This window comes from Panthera pardus, unplaced genomic scaffold, assembly GCF_024362965.1.
Source record: "Panthera pardus isolate Hobbes unplaced genomic scaffold, ASM2436296v1 HiC_scaffold_6, whole genome shotgun sequence".
In the NCBI taxonomy this organism is placed as follows: domain Eukaryota; kingdom Metazoa; phylum Chordata; class Mammalia; order Carnivora; family Felidae; genus Panthera; species Panthera pardus.
Genome location: NW_026526991.1, coordinates 106,695,398 through 106,712,603, shown reverse-complemented (window position 1 = coordinate 106,712,603; position 17,206 = coordinate 106,695,398). Strand labels below are relative to the sequence as shown.

General features: G+C 36.9%; 1 protein-coding gene and 1 pseudogene across 4 annotated transcripts in view; one reads left to right on the top strand and one right to left on the bottom strand.

The window, feature by feature from the left end:
* LOC109276270 (chromatin remodeling regulator CECR2) overlaps positions 1 to 17,206 on the bottom strand; it is a 176,086-nt gene that overhangs the window by 49,766 nt on the left and 109,114 nt on the right. For all 4 annotated transcript variants that reach the window (XM_019465044.2, XM_019465043.2, XM_019465046.2 and 1 more), the window contains exons 3-6: positions 4,874 to 5,057; positions 3,536 to 3,675; positions 2,485 to 2,589; positions 596 to 645 (exon numbers count right to left, since the gene is read on the bottom strand). In XM_019465044.2, coding sequence (XP_019320589.2) covers positions 596 to 645; positions 2,485 to 2,589; positions 3,536 to 3,675; positions 4,874 to 5,057 — 479 coding nt within the window. The remainder of the gene's footprint in view (positions 1 to 595; positions 646 to 2,484; positions 2,590 to 3,535; positions 3,676 to 4,873; positions 5,058 to 17,206) is intronic.
* LOC109276271 (60S ribosomal protein L7-like) lies at positions 14,036 to 14,850 on the top strand (annotated as a pseudogene).

Genomic DNA, 17,206 nt, shown 5'->3' with positions numbered 1-17,206 from the left:
GCTCATTTATCCAAATGTAATGTGCCCATTACACTGTGCCCAGGTTAGAAAGCACAAGTGAAGATCTGAAGTTATCCATCAGATGGAGAGATAGGCACAGGTAAGTGTGAGGAAGAGAGAACTGAAGAAGGGCAAAGAAACCAGTTAGAAGGCTGCTGCAATAAGCTTAATTGCTTTGCATGGCTCTGGAAAAAGAGTTGTCATCATAATATAAATCAATCATATTTACTTAATCCTTTCTAGTTATTTTTATATCTTAGCAAGAGAGCATGAGTGCGGGAGACAGGCATGCATGGGGTGGGGAGGGAAAGGGGGGGTATAGAGACAGAGACAGAGGCAGAGAGACAGAGAGAGAGACAGAGAGAGAGAGAGAGAGAGAGAGAGACAGAGAGAGAGAGAGAGACAGAGAGAGAGAGACAGAGAGAGAGAGAGACACTCCTAAGCAGGCTCTATGTTCAGTGTGGAGCCTGACATGGGGCTGGATCCCACAACCCTGGGATGGTGATCTGAGCTGAAATCAAGAGTCAGATGCTTAACCGAATGAGCTACCACTCAGGTGCCCCAATCTTTTCTAAACTCCAACAAAAGTCATTACCATTTCTTGTCTGTGGCTCGGATGCCAAGGAGTTTTCTTCCTGTTTTTCACTGAAACACAGGGAAAGGAGGCACCAATTAAATTGCACAATGATATGCACAGGAAAATATTAGGTTTTAAAACATTTTTTTGGAAGTCAAACAGAGGAGTTAAGTGTTACCGGTTAAATGCCTACCCATCTGCCCTGCCCTAAACAATAGGGATTCTAGTGTCTTCCTCCCTGATCAGGGCTATACTGAAGAAAAGCAAGGTAGAGGTTAAGAACGCAGGCTCTAAAATCAGACTGTCCCCATTCAAGGCTTGCCTCTTACCATGTGACCTCAGGAAAGTTAATTAACTTTCCTTAAAATAGGCTATAAATAATGCCTACATCACAGGGATGTTGGAGATTAAATTATTAAATACAGAAGCGTTCAGTGAAATAGTGTTAAGTATCATCATCATTTGTACCCCTGAATCATGTAGGTCACTCTCTGTGGCCTTCTGTTTGTTTTCAATTATCTATAGCAGTGCTGCTCTATAGAACTTTCTGTGAGGATGAAAATGTTCTGTCTTGTCACTGTCCAGTATGGTAGCCATGAGCCATATGTGGCTACTGGGTACTTGAAATGTAGCTGGTATGACTGAGGAACTGAATTTTAAATTTTATTTAATTTAAAAATATACAAATACTATCCTATATACAGAGCTCTAAAGAATAAAATCACCAGCAGAGGGTAGCACAAGTCCACATATGATGTTAAAATGATTCTAAAATCCTCATAGTAAGATACCTTAATTGTTGGTATTGAACAGGGAAATGGAGATAGGTATAACATAGCATCCTGAATCTATAAGAAAGTCTAGATTGCTAACAAAATTCTGAAATGGATGCCATGTGTATACAACATGATTATAAAACATCTCTCACAAAACCCATAGAGGAAAGCTATGCTTTGTAATCAAATTCCTGGAAAGTGGAACACTGATTCTTAAGTTAAAAAAAAAAAAAATCGAATTCTGACTGATTTATATTCATAATGATTCCTAGAAATAAATACTTCTTAGTAGTTAATAAGCAACAAAGAGAAATCTGGCCTACTTCAAGCATTTAGGTTATTTAGTAGTTCTATAATTTAGAGGAAAGAAGTGGTTTGTCCTCTGTTATTAGAATTTTTAAGAATATGACTTAACTTCCATAGGTATAGAATGATAGAGCTGATCCTTAAAGAAAGTATATTTATATAGTATAGGCCAGATTTTCAAAATTCTTACATTAAAATTCACATGGTAAAATTTCCTAAAAGATCACGATGTATAAAACAAAATTTCCCATATGTAACAGTCTGTTTCCTTGCTAAGATTAAGCTCTTACCTGTAGTTTACCATAGGAAATTGTATTCTAAACACAATAAAGCATATTTGCTACTAAAATCTCCTTATAGGGAAAGAATTAACTCTTAAACTTATATAGGATATATAAACCTATTAAATCCTGATTATTAGTCAACAGTTAACCAGAATTAACTTAGCTCTACACTCCTATGAAAAAAACGTGTGGCACAACCAATTTTCAAAGTTAATACATATTGAGCACTTTCTGTAGGTCATGCATGGTTTTCAGTCATTTATACTGTTACATTCATTATCCTGTTCAATTTAATCCTTATTATTAGTAGTATACCTACTATCCAGTAAAAGAATAGGCTTAGAGAGGGTAGTTCATGCAGCTAGGGAAGCCCTAGTGTACACTTGGTAATTTTGTGAAGATTCTGACCCAAGCCTTCATAATCTAAGTCCTATATCCTTCCAGTGGCACGAAGGAAAATCAAGGATGAAAGAGCAAGTGAATTAAGGTCCCTTCTAGTGTGCGGGTTTATGACCCTCATAGACTAACACGAATGTCTTACCTCACTATAATCTCCTCCTGTACTTTCTTCCGTTTTGGGGGTCTTCCTCTTCTTTTTCCGGTTTTCCCAGGAACAGCTAAGACACTTTTTTGGCCTTCACTTTCCCTATGAAATAGCACATTAAATCAAAATGTTCTGTAATAGAATTGATACTCAGCTCAGTCATGATCTTGGGTTCCTGAGTTGAAGTCCTGCGTTGGGCTCTGTGCTGACAACTTGGAGCCTAGAGCCCACTTCAGATTCTGTGTCTTCCTCTCTCTCTCTGCCCCTCCCCTGCTTTCACTCTCTCTCAAAAACAAACATTTAAAAAAATACAAAAGGGGCACCTGGGTGGCTCAATTGGTTGAGCGTCTGGCTTAGGCTCAGGTCATGATCTCACGGTTTGTGAGTTCGAGCCCCGCTCTGGGCTCTGTGCTGACAGCTCAGAGCCTGGAGCCTGTTTTGGATTCTGTGTCTCCCTCTCTCTCTCTGCCCCTCCCCTGCTCGTGCGCTCTCTCTCTCTCTCTCTCTCTCTCAAAAAATAAACATTAAAAAAAAAAATTTTTTTTTAATACAAAAAAAAAAGTAAGATGGTAGCATTATTTTGGGACACTATGGAAACAAGGTCCCTTCCTCATTTAGGAAGCATTTAGTAAGGCGTACATTTCAGGCATTCTTTAAGGTCTTTTCGGTCCTATGCTGATGAAGCAGATCGTTAATTCTAGTAGAAAAAAGGAGCTATCAAGAGTTGATTATGACAGGAAAACCACTGCAGTGATGTGGTGGTACTATGGGCAACCTGCTGTATAGAGCAGTCTATGTTAAGGCAGTGGGACTCCTTGGGAACCTCAAGTCCAAACAACAGTATCTTTCACCATTCTGATAGCAGAGGCTACATTATGAATTCGTTTTTATTTCTGCATGAAATAACTCTTTGCCAACTCTTTATACACATGCTGTTATATCTGACTCCTTCAGAAGAAAAAAATTTGTGCTGCAGAATTCCGATGTATTCAATTTTTATGACATTTCTGTATAGTAGCTATCCCAGCCCTGACCTCACAGATTATACCTGCTCAAAGAGAGTTCTCCATTGGATTTTCCTTGCACTGGGTCCTCCTTATACATTCGTGTTCCATAGAAATACCAATAGAGTGCCCCAGAATTGTCTTCACCCAATGGTTCCACACGGAGACTATCTGCATCCAGACCCTTGGTTGAAGAACAGGGAAAAGAGGTTTGGGGAAGTAGGAAACAAAACAAAACGGGAAAACTAAAATGAAGTTTCAAATTTATAGTCAGATAGACCTCATATTTTAAAATGCCTAAGCATCTTATGTAATGTTCAACCAGGACATCTGAAACACAGATAGAATGGGAAGATGGCACCTTCTTTGAAGAGCAGGATATGGAAATATTTCAAATGTTTCCCACCCCCATCACTGCCCCCATTTTACCAACAAAACAAAACAACAAAAAAGGAATTCTGATGAACATATATTTGGTTTGGCCTTACTGTTATTTATGTGTGTGTCCATAAAAGGAAAGACAATTATAACAGAGTAGAATCCAATGTTGTGAAAGCTTTGTCCCACGTGAGCTCTATTGCAGCTCCACCGTAACCTACAGTAACCTCTTATTCTAGCTGAGATCCAGTAATACAGCTCCCAATTTACCCCAGGCTCTGACCTATTTTGGCCTCCCCACTGCTATTGAAAATCTTGAGTCCTCAGCTAAGACTGTACTTAAATTGCACAATGATTTTATACTGAGTCCATGAGCAGAGCTGAAATGAGAAGTCATCAACACATTTAATCATTTCTGACTGAACAGGATTAGAAACTGACCTCCTATGAGTGAAAAGCAATAGCTCACACTCTCCCTCTGAGATAGACTTCCAAAACAGGTAACAGTAGAATAAGGAGAAGGGAAGAGATATTATATCTTCCTTCTCCAATGCATTTTTTGTAACATGTATGAATGTATGTATATAGTAGGGATGAACCTCACTCACTTGAATATGTGGGTTATAGTCTTTGTAGCTTTCAATAAATATTTCTATTAAATAAAATCAAATTTTAAAACTTGGGAAACAAAATTCAGTAGCTAATTTAGTTGCAATTTTGGCTGATGACAGGGTGAATAAATAGGTGCCTGACTGTTCCTTTGTCAGCTGGAACTCAGCCACCTAAAGACAAAACCAAACTAGAAATTAAACCAAAATAACATACAGTCATCTAAATGTATGGCTTGGATTGCCTTGGCTACAGTGGTCATTGCATACATTGTTAGCATTAAGAGTCCCAAGACTAGGAACATAAGCCAAACTAGCTTTTCTTAACATCATCAGATTTTATATCCTGATTGCCTGCTTTTTTTGCTCTAGGAAAAGGGTTTGCCAGTTGAGCACCTTGAGAAGATCGAAGACATCATCTGCATCTAGCCGATAATCACAGAGGCGGTGTAGGATTTCCACACGAGTACGAAGGGGTAGGTCTTGGAAACTGGCTTCTCTCAGAGGGTTGGGCTTCCCTTCTTCAAGCTCCCAGCGGTAGTTGATGATGTCCTCTAGGTAGCTGTGGAATGTCTGAGGCCTAACCATATGGCCCCAAACACAAAAATACATTAGTATAAATTACAGAGGATGGGTAGGAAAGGGGGAGAGAACTGATGGTTTGATAGTTGACAAATGTTAAAAAGAAAGCAGGAAGTAAAAAGGGGTCTCAAAGCCCCTTACTGAAGTTTCATGTTATTATACCATCTACTTGGACCATATACTGTCAAATTCCAAAGAAGATAAATATGGTAAGAGGGTTTCTCACAGAATAAGTTGTTGTACTTCAAACCACAAATAGCATGTTCTGGTGAAAAGATAAAAGTTCTAATAATCAATGGTATAGATTGTGAAACAGGCAAGTCTTACCTTCACTCATGCAATTAAAAAGAGACTATACAGTTTGAATGGTAGCAGTCAAAATTAGATCTGTAACTGAGATGGCAAACAAAAAAAGAAATTCAGTGTTTGCCTAACCTAATTAATTCATATTTCAGGTTAAGAAATAAAGATGGAAAAAACTTCTCTAGAATACAAGCAGCTACTCCTATATGCAACTACAATTTTGTATTGTTACATAAACTTTAAAGCTTATCACAAAATACTATATTCTAAATTTTGAAGATTAATTTTTCTATAGGAAACATTTAAGACAGTTTGATAGCAACTTAAATTTTTCTTGATTAGAGTTTGGCAATTCTATAAACTGCATTTTGATTAGTACCTAAATGTGCCTTGTATTTAATATAAAATAAAGAGCTGTTTAGTTGTTGGATGGTTATTCTATCTCTCAACTATTAACAAATCTGGGCACAATTTCACCTATTGCTTGATTAAATTTTTTTTCTCACTAAGCAAGGAGCTCTAAAGAAGTTATATGTCAATGTAATTTTAAAAAGAGGCATGTACCATGTTGACTGACAATCTGTGGTAATTATGTTTGTAGAAAAAGTCAGAGGAAATATTCATGGGAAAAAAAATCAAAGGGCCTTGTGCAAATAAGAAATTAAACATTTTGCTTTTTCAAAGAGAGAAGACACTACCTCCTTACTATTGATACATCAACTGGGGAAAATGTGAACAGAGTTAGCTTATTATGCAGCAAAATACTTCCACATATCAAGGCTCTCACAAATTTGATTTGACTGCAGCATTCACATTCAAAGCATAAGCACTGGCATATGAATACCTGGGCTTGAACCTTAGCGGTTATGGACTACTTCCTCTCTCTACTGCCTGTGAAGCTGGTACTGCCCCTTCAGGAGGGAGGAGCTAGACAAAGAATAGCTCAAACTGGCGGTAAAAAGCAGATACTGTGGCAATGGTGAATTAGAAAATAAAATGGGGTGTATTTTTAAAATTGTTTTTTGGTAGCAAAGTGTATGAAGATTACAATCTCTCTTTGGTACAATAGCCCTTTACTACATGCTTTCTAGAATAAAAAAAATTTTTGTTGTTTATTTTTGAGAGCACGTGAGAGAGACAGAGTGCAAGCAAGGGAAAGGCAGAGAGGGAGAGAGGTACAGAATACGAAGCAGGCTCCAGGCTCTGGTTCTGAAATAGTACAGAGCCTGACGTGGGGCTTGAACCCAGGAGCCATGAGATTGTGACCTGAGCCGAAGTTGAATGCTTCACTGACTGAGCCACCCAGGCGCCCCTCTATAATTTCTAATGTACACATAGTACTCCAAGCAACAAGGCATGTTTTTCTTGCAGTAAAATAAAATATGGAATCTTTAATACTGAGATTATTTCACCAGAATGGCAGCTTCGCTGGAGGATGTGGCAGGAGTCAGGCTGGACCAGGCTAGGGAAACTTCTAATTCCAATGTGAGGCAAAGGAAGCACCAGCATACCAGTCCTGCAAACACTGAATGTGTATAAACAGTGTTGTTCTTTGTGCCTACAATCTGTCTGAAAGCCTCTACTTGTCTCAAAGAAGTGCATGTTTGAGATTCCTTTCCAATAGCCCTATTATCCTACTCAGTTTCAATTACATTGCTTTTGCTAAAGTTTTCTTAAGACATCTCCATACCTTACCAAGAGATACTTGAGGGCTTAGAATTCAAGCTAGATAAACCTCCTCATATAAATCTATATCCCTTTCTTAAAACATCAGAAATTCAAAAGGGGGAAAAATGTTTCAAAGGCATTTAAAACAAAAAGCCTGCAGGAAGCCAAAAATCAGGCTAACACTTTCTATTTAGTGGTTCTTAATCTATAGGACATAAAACGCTTTAAGAATTTGATTAAGACCATATACTCTCTCCCCCTGAAAAAGAGCACGCCCACAATTTTGTGTGGATGATCAGATTTTGTTTCTTAAAGGAAGAAGACTATATGGGCACCATGCTGCTGAAAATTGCTGGAACATTCCTGACTTTTTCATCTATGTAGCTCAATGCAATTCTCTCTTAATGACTTAAACACCTCTCATCTTTCTGAAATATAATGAATTAAAATGAAATTCTGAATTATAATGAAATGTCTCAATAGAATATGGTTAACAGAAAAATCAAATTAACCAAAAGTTCTGAACACAACCAGTTTCACTTTTCTCTGGTCTGAAAAAGTTCCAAATGCTCTTAAACACCTCTCTTTTCTTTATTCCAAACTCGCAAAGTTAGCCATTTTTGAGAACCCCACCAATTAGCTTCAGACAGTATATGCTTCTGCGGGTGAGACCAATTTTGCAAGGATGGCATGACCAGAGTAAAGTATGTTAGCACAAATCTTGGCTGCTTGGAGCTGGCCTCTCGATGATGCAGGGCAACACATTTTAATATCTGCAATCTATATTAAATGATCACAGATGAAAAGAAGACTCTTGAGTTCTTTGAGGCATGTGTTAGTTCTCCGAGACACGAAAGGGTATCCCACAGTCTACTTGCAGAGGAACAATTAAGACATGTCATCATGGGTAGCATAATGGAGACCTAAATGAAAAAATTACATTCTTTTCATTGGCTACAAGTATTTCTGAAGCAAATGAAATACATGTGTGAATAGTTAAGCCACATTTAACACCAAGCACTGGATTAGGAGAAAGATTTTGGTTCCAAGTGAAGCAACAAGTAAAAGGCTAAGAACATCTGAGAAACTGTTTATTCTTTTTTTTTTTTTTTAATAAACTGTTTATTAAAGATCATACAAAGACACAGAACAAAACAATTTAAATAACATATCTTTTCTAGGGCCATATAGTGGCTGCTGTACCCAAACATCCTAAAATCAACATGACAGCCAGGATAAGTTAAAAAATCATGGTAATTTTAAAGAATTTAATTAAATTAAAGAATTTAAATTTTAAATTAAAGAATTTAAATTAAAATATGAAATATATCTTTTAGCAGAGAAGCATACATATAATATAAATTTTACATGCCTTTATGATTATTTATGTTGGGTAACAAAAAAGTACTGAAAGTCAACTGGAAATCAATGTGTAATAATCTTTAAAAAGATAAAATACCTTTTTTGAATGGAAGCTGGATGGGACCTTAAATATTATTGGCATTGAGAAAACTGAAGCATCAGGTAATATGTGAAAAGGCACAATAAGAATTCTGAATATCTTCTTTTTTTAAATTGATCTATCTATCTATCTATTGAGAAAGAGAGAGGAAGGGTCAGAAAGAGAGACTCCCAAGCAGGCTTCACATTTATAGCATGGAGCTCCAACCAGGGTTTGAACCCACTTAACTGACTGAGCCACCCGGGTACCCCTGAATAGCTTCTTATAATTTAAGGATGCATACTGCTAACTTTAGACCCACTAAAACACACAGATACTGGCACAGACACACACGCACACACACCCCCAACAGAGGAAATAAAGTAACATACTAACAAAAATAACCCAAAAAGAAAGCACTGAAGGGCCAACAGAGGAACAAAATATCAGAAAGAACAAGAAAAGATACTCAACATCATCAATCATTTGAAAATGCAAATCAAACCCACAATGAGACTAGCAGAGTGAAAATTAAAAGATGGATAATAACAAGTGCTGACTAGGATGTGGAGAAACTGGAACCCTCACATACTGTTGGTGGAATTGTAAAATGGTGCAGCCACTTTGGGAAAGTTTGGCATGGTGCTCTAAAAGTTAAACACAGGGGCACCTGGGTGGCTCAGTCAGTTGAGTGAACGACCAATTTTGTCTCAGGTCATGATCCTCACAGTTCGAGTCCCTTTGTCAGGCTCTGTGCTGACAGCTCAGAGCCTGGAGCCCGCTTTGAGTTCTGTGTCTCCCTCTCTTTCTGCTCCTCCCCCACTCATGCTCTGTCTCTCTCTCACAAAAATGAAAACACATTAAAAAAATTTTTTTTAAGTTAAATAAAGAATTACCATATGACTCAGACCATTCCACTCTTAGGTATACACACTCAATAGAAATGAAAACATACATCCATACAAAAACATGTACACACATGTGCATACATAGCAGCATAATTTACAATAGCCAAAAAGCTGAAGCAGTGCAAATGTCCATGAACTGAAGGATAGACAAAATGTGTATCAATACAACAGAATATGTTTCAGCCATAAAAAGGAATGAAGTACTTGATTCATGCTACAACACAGAGGAACCTTGAAAACATTGTGCTAAGTGAAAGAAGCCAAACACAAAAAGGCAAATATAATTATGCTAACCCTTATAACAAATACCTAAAACAGGAAAAAACACAGAGATAAGAAGCAGTTTTGTGGTTGCCTGGGAATACAGATTGGAGGAAATGTGTTGTGGCTGCCAACAGGTATGAAGTGTCTTTTGGGAATGATATTACACAATTCTGTGAATTGTACACAGAATTGTACACTTGAAAAAACCAGAGGAATAAGTGGAAAACCAACCTTAACAACAATTGCATTAAATGTAAATGGAGTAAACATCCCAACTAAAAGGCAGAAATTGTCAGACGGAATGAAAAAAACCAAGACCAACTGTAGGATATCATCTATAAAACACAATTTAAATACAAAAATACAAACAGTAGAAGGATAGAAAATCATGTATCAGGCAGAATAGTTTGGAGAAAACAAAAAGCTAATGCACCAGGAATACATAACAAAGCTTTATGTATGTATCTAACAATAGAATGTCAAAATTCATGATATAAAAACTGACTGAACTAAAGGGAGAAACAGACAAATCCACAAATATAGCCAGGTATTTTTAACATTTTCCTCATTAATTGATATACTGAGAAGACAAAAGAATCACTAAGGACACAGATCTCAAAAATACAACACGATCTAATTGACATTTACAGAATACTATACACAAAAACCACAGTATTTTCTTCTCAAGTGCATATGAAATGTTCACTATGATATACCATATGCTGGGACATAAAAGAAGTCTCAATAATCTTAAAAGATTGAAATCGCATAGAATATATTATCTGAACACATAGAAATTAGAAATCAACAAAACTAAGATATCCAGAAATTAAATAACACACTTGCAATTATTCACGGATCATAGAAGAAATAACAAAATAAAGTAGAACACATTTTTAATGATAGTGACTACAGTACACCAAAATTTGTGGAATGCAGCAAACTACTGGTTAGAAGGAAATTTATAGCTCTAAATACCTGTACTGAAAGGGCAAAAAATTTTAAAAACAGTACTGTGACTGAAGAAGAAAAAGAACAAGTTAAAGACAAAGTAAACAGAAGAAAATAATACAAATAAAAAATCAACAAAAACAGATGAAATCATTAAAATAGAAAAAGCAAACAGCAGGTAAAGTAAAAAGTTGGTTCCTTAATAAATATTTGAAAAGTTGATAAACCAGCAGAAAGACTAAAGAGGGAGAGGAACAACAAATTATATATCAAGGACAAAAAGTGAAGTTATTACTGTAAATCACACAAATTAAAAGGAGAAGAGAGTATTATTAACAGCAATATGGAAATAAATTTTAAAACTTAAAGGGGTGCTTGGGTGGCTCAGTTGGTTGAGCGTCTGACTTCAGCTCAGGACATGAACTTACATTTTGTGAGTTCAAGCCCCACGTGGGCTCGCTGCTGTCAGAGTAGAGCCCACTTTGGATGGATCCTCTGTACCCCCACCTCTCAGCCCCTCCCCTGCTCACACTCTCTCTTTCAAAAATAAATATTAAAAAAAAAAAACTTAGAGAAAATAGACAAATTCCTTGAAAAATGCCAAAACGACCTACCAAAAATGACTTAAGAAATAGAACATGTGGACAGCCTTAATCTATTAAAGAAAGGGAATCAATAATAATCAAATGCTTGCACAAAGAAAACTACAAACCCAAAGGTGGTCAATTCTTCCAAATACTCAAGGAAGTATAAAGAAATTATACCAACTCTTTCAGAAAAGAGAAGAGAATACTTTTTAATCCTTGTACCAAAATCGGACAAAGATAGAAAATAAAATTAGAACAATATTCCTCATGAACATACAGGTAAAATCCTCAACAGATTATCAGCAAATCAAATTCAGCAATATACAAAGGGGGCCAACACTTTATACTTAATGGTGAAAGACAGAATACTTTTCCCCTAGAATTAAAAGAATATATATTGAGTCGTCTTAGCCAGTAGAATAAGACAAGAGAGGAAGTACAAGGGACACACAGAATGGCATGGAGGAAGCAAAACTGTTTTTAATTGCAGACTAGATAAAAATCATCAGGAATCTACAACAAAACCAGTAAAACTAAAAAGTCAATTCAGGAAGACTATAAAAACATGGTCAATATATAGAAATCTATTGTTTTTTGTATATACTGGAAACAAATAACTAAAAAATAAAAATTTAAGGGGCTCCTGGATGGTTCAGTTGGTTAAGTGTCCGACTTCAGCTCAGGTCATGATCTCACAGTTCATGAGTTCGAGCCCCACGTCAGGCTCTGTGCTGACAGCTCAGAGCCTGGAGCCTACTTCAGATTCTGTGTCTCCCTCTCTCTCTGCCCCTCCCCACTCATGCTCTGTTTCTCTGTCTTAAGAAAAAATAAAAGTTTAAGTAATTCCATTTACAGTATCATCAAAAATGTAAAATACTTAAAAGCAAACAAAAAGATGTCCAATATTTTCACACTGAACACTACAAAATATTTCTGAAACTAAAGAAGAAAAACAAATGGAGAAACAAATACAGCTTTCAAGGACAGGGAAATTCAATGCTCCTCAAAATGTCTACTGCCTCTAGCAGGTTGCTGCCTTTTTATTTATTTATTTTTTTGAGAAATTAACAAGCTACTTAAAAATTTATATGGGAATGCAACAAACTTGGAACAGTCGAAACAGTGAAAAAAAAAATCCCCTCCCAATAAAATTGGAGAACTTACGCTCTGGATATTCAAGACAATCTGGTATATGTGCAAATATAAGATATATTGATTTATGGAATGAGGCAAAGTCCAGAAATGGACTGAATATATATATATATTCGTAAGTGGGAAAAAATGAAAGGGTGTCTAGGTGGCTCAGTCAGTTAAGCATCTGACTTTGGCTCAGGTCACAATCCCAGGGATCTCATGGTTTGTAAATCTGAGCCCGGCATCAGGGTCTGCACGGATAGCGTAGAGCCTGCTTCGTATTCTCTGTCTCTCTCTTTCTCTGCCCTTCCCTGGCTCGTTCTCTCCTCTCTCTCTCAAAAATAAACATTAAGGGGGCACTTGGGTGGCTCAGTCAGTTAAACATCTGACTCCCGGTTTTAGCTCAGGTCATGATCTCATGGTTCATGAGTTCAAGCCCTGCATTGGGTTCCACGCTCTCAGCACGGAGCCTGCTTGGGACTCTCTCCTTCTCTCTTCACCTCCCCTGTTCATCCTCTCTTGCTCTTTCTCAAAATAAATAAATAAAATTTATATAGACAGATATAGATATATAACATTAACCTTCTACTTCACACCCAATACAAATACGAACTCAAAGTTCATCATATTCCAACTGCAAAAAGCTAAAACTAAAACTAGAAGAAAATCCTGATGTTGAGATAGGTCCTGATTTCTTTGACAGGAAAAAAAAAATATGAAACATACTTAGAAAAAACTGATAAATTGGATTTCAACAAAATACTCTGCAAAACAAATGGAAAGGCAAGCTACATACCAGGAAAAAATATTCACAACCTATTATATATCTAGTCATCAGGGAAGTGCAAATTAAAACCACAATGAGTTATCATGTTATACCCTCTAGAATCAGTAAACTTAAAAACTGGGTAAAATTAAAAATGGCAAATGTTGGTAAAGATATGGAGCAGCTGGACTGTTTATTTGTTATTGGTAGGAATATTCATGTTTCAACTACTTAGGAAATTGGCAGTTTCTTAACCACATTCTTTAAACATGATTCAGCAATTCCCAAGAAGAATGAAAACATATGACCACAAAAACATTTGTATGCAAATGTTTATAGTTGCTTTACTCATCATAGACCAGAAGGAACATACAAGTCCATCAACTAGTGAACAGATAAACAAATTGTGATATTTCCTTTCACAATGGAATACAATTTAGACTCCCCCTCTTCAAAAAGGAGAAAATTACTGATAGAAACAGCAGTGTCAACAAATATCACACAGACATTATGCTGACTGAGAAATTAGACACGAGTATATACTGTATAGTCTCACTCATATAATATTCTAGAATAAGGTAAAACTTAATCTATAGTGATAAAAAATCAGATCACTGGTTGCCTGGGGTGCAACGTGGGGGAGGCGGACAGCGTAGATTTAGTGGCAAAGTGCACCTTCTGCAGAGATGGAAATGCCCTGTCATCTTGAGTAAGATGGTGAAAACATGGTGTATTCATTTGTCCACAAAAAACCTGTACACTTAAACTGTGTGAATTTTATTGTATCTAAATTATATATTAATAAAGAGGAGCTAAAATGACTCATTTCACAGAAGTATTGTAATTTCCAAAAAGATAAATAATATTTCTACAGAGGGCAGATAAGACCTCTAAATATTAAATGTTTAAGAGTCTTTAGAGAATCTATTACAGAACTTCCTTTTTCTGGCTGGAACCATGGAGGGTGCAGAAGAGAAGAAAAAGAAGGTTCCTACTGTGCCAGAAACTCTTAAGAAAAAGCGAAGGAATTTCGCAGAGTTGAAGATCAAGCATCTGAGAAAGAAGTTTGCCCAAAAGATGCTTCAAATGGCAAGGAGGAAGGTTATTTATAAAAAAGCTAAGCATTAACCACAAGGAATACAGGCAGATATACAGAACTGAGATTCGAATGGCTAGAATGGCAAGAAAAACTGGCAACTTCTACGTACCTACGGAACCCAAATTGGCATTTGTCATTAGGATCAGAGGTATCAATGGTGTGAGCCCAAAGGTTCAAAAGGTGTTGCAGCTTCTTCGCCTTCACCAGATCTTCAATGGCACCTTTGTTAAACTCAACAAGGCTTCAGTTAACATGCTAAGGATTGTGGAACCATATATATAGCATGGGGGTACCCAAACCTGAAGTCAGTGAATGAACTGATCTACAAGTGTGGTTATGGCAAAATCAACAAGAAGCAAATTGTCCTGACAGATAACACATCGATCACTCGATCTCTTGGTAAATATGGCATCATCTGCATGGAGGATCTGATTCATGAGATCTATACCGTTGGAAAACATTTCAAAGAAGCAAACAACTTTTTTGGCCCTTCAAGTTATCTTCTCCACGAGGGGGAATGAAAAAGAAGACCACCCATTTTGTAGAAGGTGGAGATGCTGGCAACAGGGAAGATCAGATCAATAGATTATTAGAAGAATGAACTAAGGTATCTACCGTGATTATTTTTGTAATCTGGTCAGTTAATAAACGACTATTTTCAAATTAAAAAAGAGAATCTATTACATAAAATTAGGTACAGAATTAAACCCGAGAAGCAAAATGTGTAATTGTTATGAGTTTCCACTTTGAGTGGAAACCACAAGAAAGCGAAACAAAGACCACACTGAAACACAAATTAGTCTAGATTATCTAAAAAGCACTCTACTAGGGGCGCCTGGGTGGCTCAGTCGGTTAAGCGTCCGACTTCAGCCAGGTCACGATCTCGAGGTCCGCGAGTTCGAGCCCCGCGTCGGGCTCTGGGCTGATGGCCCAGAGCCTGGAGCTTGCTTCCGATTCTGTGTCTCCCTCTCTCTCTGCCCCTCCCCCGTTCATGCTGTGTCTCTCTCTGTCTCAAAAATAAATAAACGTTAAAAAAATAAATAAAAAAAATAAATAAAAAGCACTCTACTAAAGATGATAAAAGGAAAAAATCTTTTGGTGTCAAATATCATCACAATGAGCATTTGATGGGGAATATTTTTATAAAGCTTAAAGACATTGCTCAAGACACTGAAGCAATCTTATCTTCACTTTGACAGCTAGGAGCAAACCAGAAGTTCCTGATTTCCAATCCCTTGCTCAATTAGGGTAGGCTACTTCCCAATGAAGAAAAAGAACTGCCGCTTAGAGCAAGTAGTTGATGAATCACTTTAAATACCTACAGTTTTTATTGATACAGGCTCATAAAATCAACTGGCTAGAATTGCAATTCCAGGGAGACTAACAGGAGGAAAAGCACCTAGTGTTTCAAAAGCCATAACAAGTATGTTACCAACTCAAAGTATGTTACCCTGCTTTTAAGTTTATATACTGAAGGGGATAAATCGGTAGAGAAAGTGCAAAAACAAAACAAAATAAATAAGAACCCATGTGTCCACCATCAAGCTTGAGAAAAAGAAAATTAGCAGTTCCTTAGATCTGTGGCACTGCAAGGATGGTCCCGGACCAGCACGTTAGCATCATCTGGAACTTGTAAAGAATGCAAATTCTCAGCCAGATTCCAACCTACTGAATTAGGTAAAGAATGCAAATTCTCGGCCAGATTCCAACCTACTGAATTAGATAGCGGTGGGGCCAGCAATCTATCTTTTAACAAGCCCTCTAATTGATTCTGATGTTCCCTAAGGTTTAAGAATCACTACTTTAGATGTTATTAACCATTTATGCTTATCCCTAGCTACAGTATTCTCCCTTCCAACCAGGTAGAATCACTTTCCTGAATTGTGTTAATCATTCCCTTGATTTTCTTTATAAGTTTCCTACATATATTTATCCTCATTTAGTTTTTCTTGTTTGACATTTATAAAAACGTAATCACTGGTACATATGCTTCTGTGATTTATTTGCTCAACATTATTTTCTGGCCTGATTTATCCATGGTTATGTATAGAGCTGTGCTTTGGCTGCCCTTGGCTCCTAGAGGCCACTGCAGTTCTTAGTCATGTGAGCTTTCCCAACATGGTTGCTTACTTCATCAAAGCAATAAAGAGAGTCTCTAGAGCACCTGATAGCAAGATGGAGTCCTATATGGTATGAAATAATCAGGAAAGTGACATCCCATCAGTGTTGCCACATTTTATCGGTTAGGAGCAGATGCTACCCCACACTCAAAGGGAAGAAGGAATCACACAAAGACACAGAATTTCTGAGGACCTACTCAGAGTCAAACTGCCACATCCACTACCCATTCAGATGCAGCAGTCCTGTCTTTGTGGTTTCACATTCCAGTTTCAGTAACCTGAGGTCCAAGCTGATGAAACTCCTTCTGACTTATCAACAGTAGTCTTAATGCTACATCAAAATGCCTACATCATTCACCTCATTTCATCTCATAGTTTAGGCATTTTATCACCTCACATCATCATGGTTAGTACAGAAGTATAATACACTGTAAGTACAGTACAGTGAGACACTTTGAGAGTGTGTGTGTGCATATTTATTTAACTTTTATCATAGTAGATTGTTAGAATTGTTCTATTTTATTTTTATTGTTGTCAATAAACTGTGCCTAATTTTTAATTTTTAAGTATTTATCTAAATTTCAGTTTTTACTGTGCCTAATTTAGAAATTAAAGTTTATCATAAGTATGTATCGGAAAAAATATAGAATATTCAGGATTCAATACTAGCCAGTTTCAGGCATCCACTGGGGGTCCTGGAACGTACCCTCTGCAGATGAGGGACTACTACTTACTGTACCACTCTTCCTTGGCAACAAAGTGAACAAATTCCTTAAAAAAGTTTTGAACTGAGACTTTATTCTAAATGTCTCTCAGATACAACAAATTACTAAACACAGTTATAACTAACACAAAGCCAAACCAAAGATTTGCAAACGAATCCTGCTGTATGATGCAGAAAATATT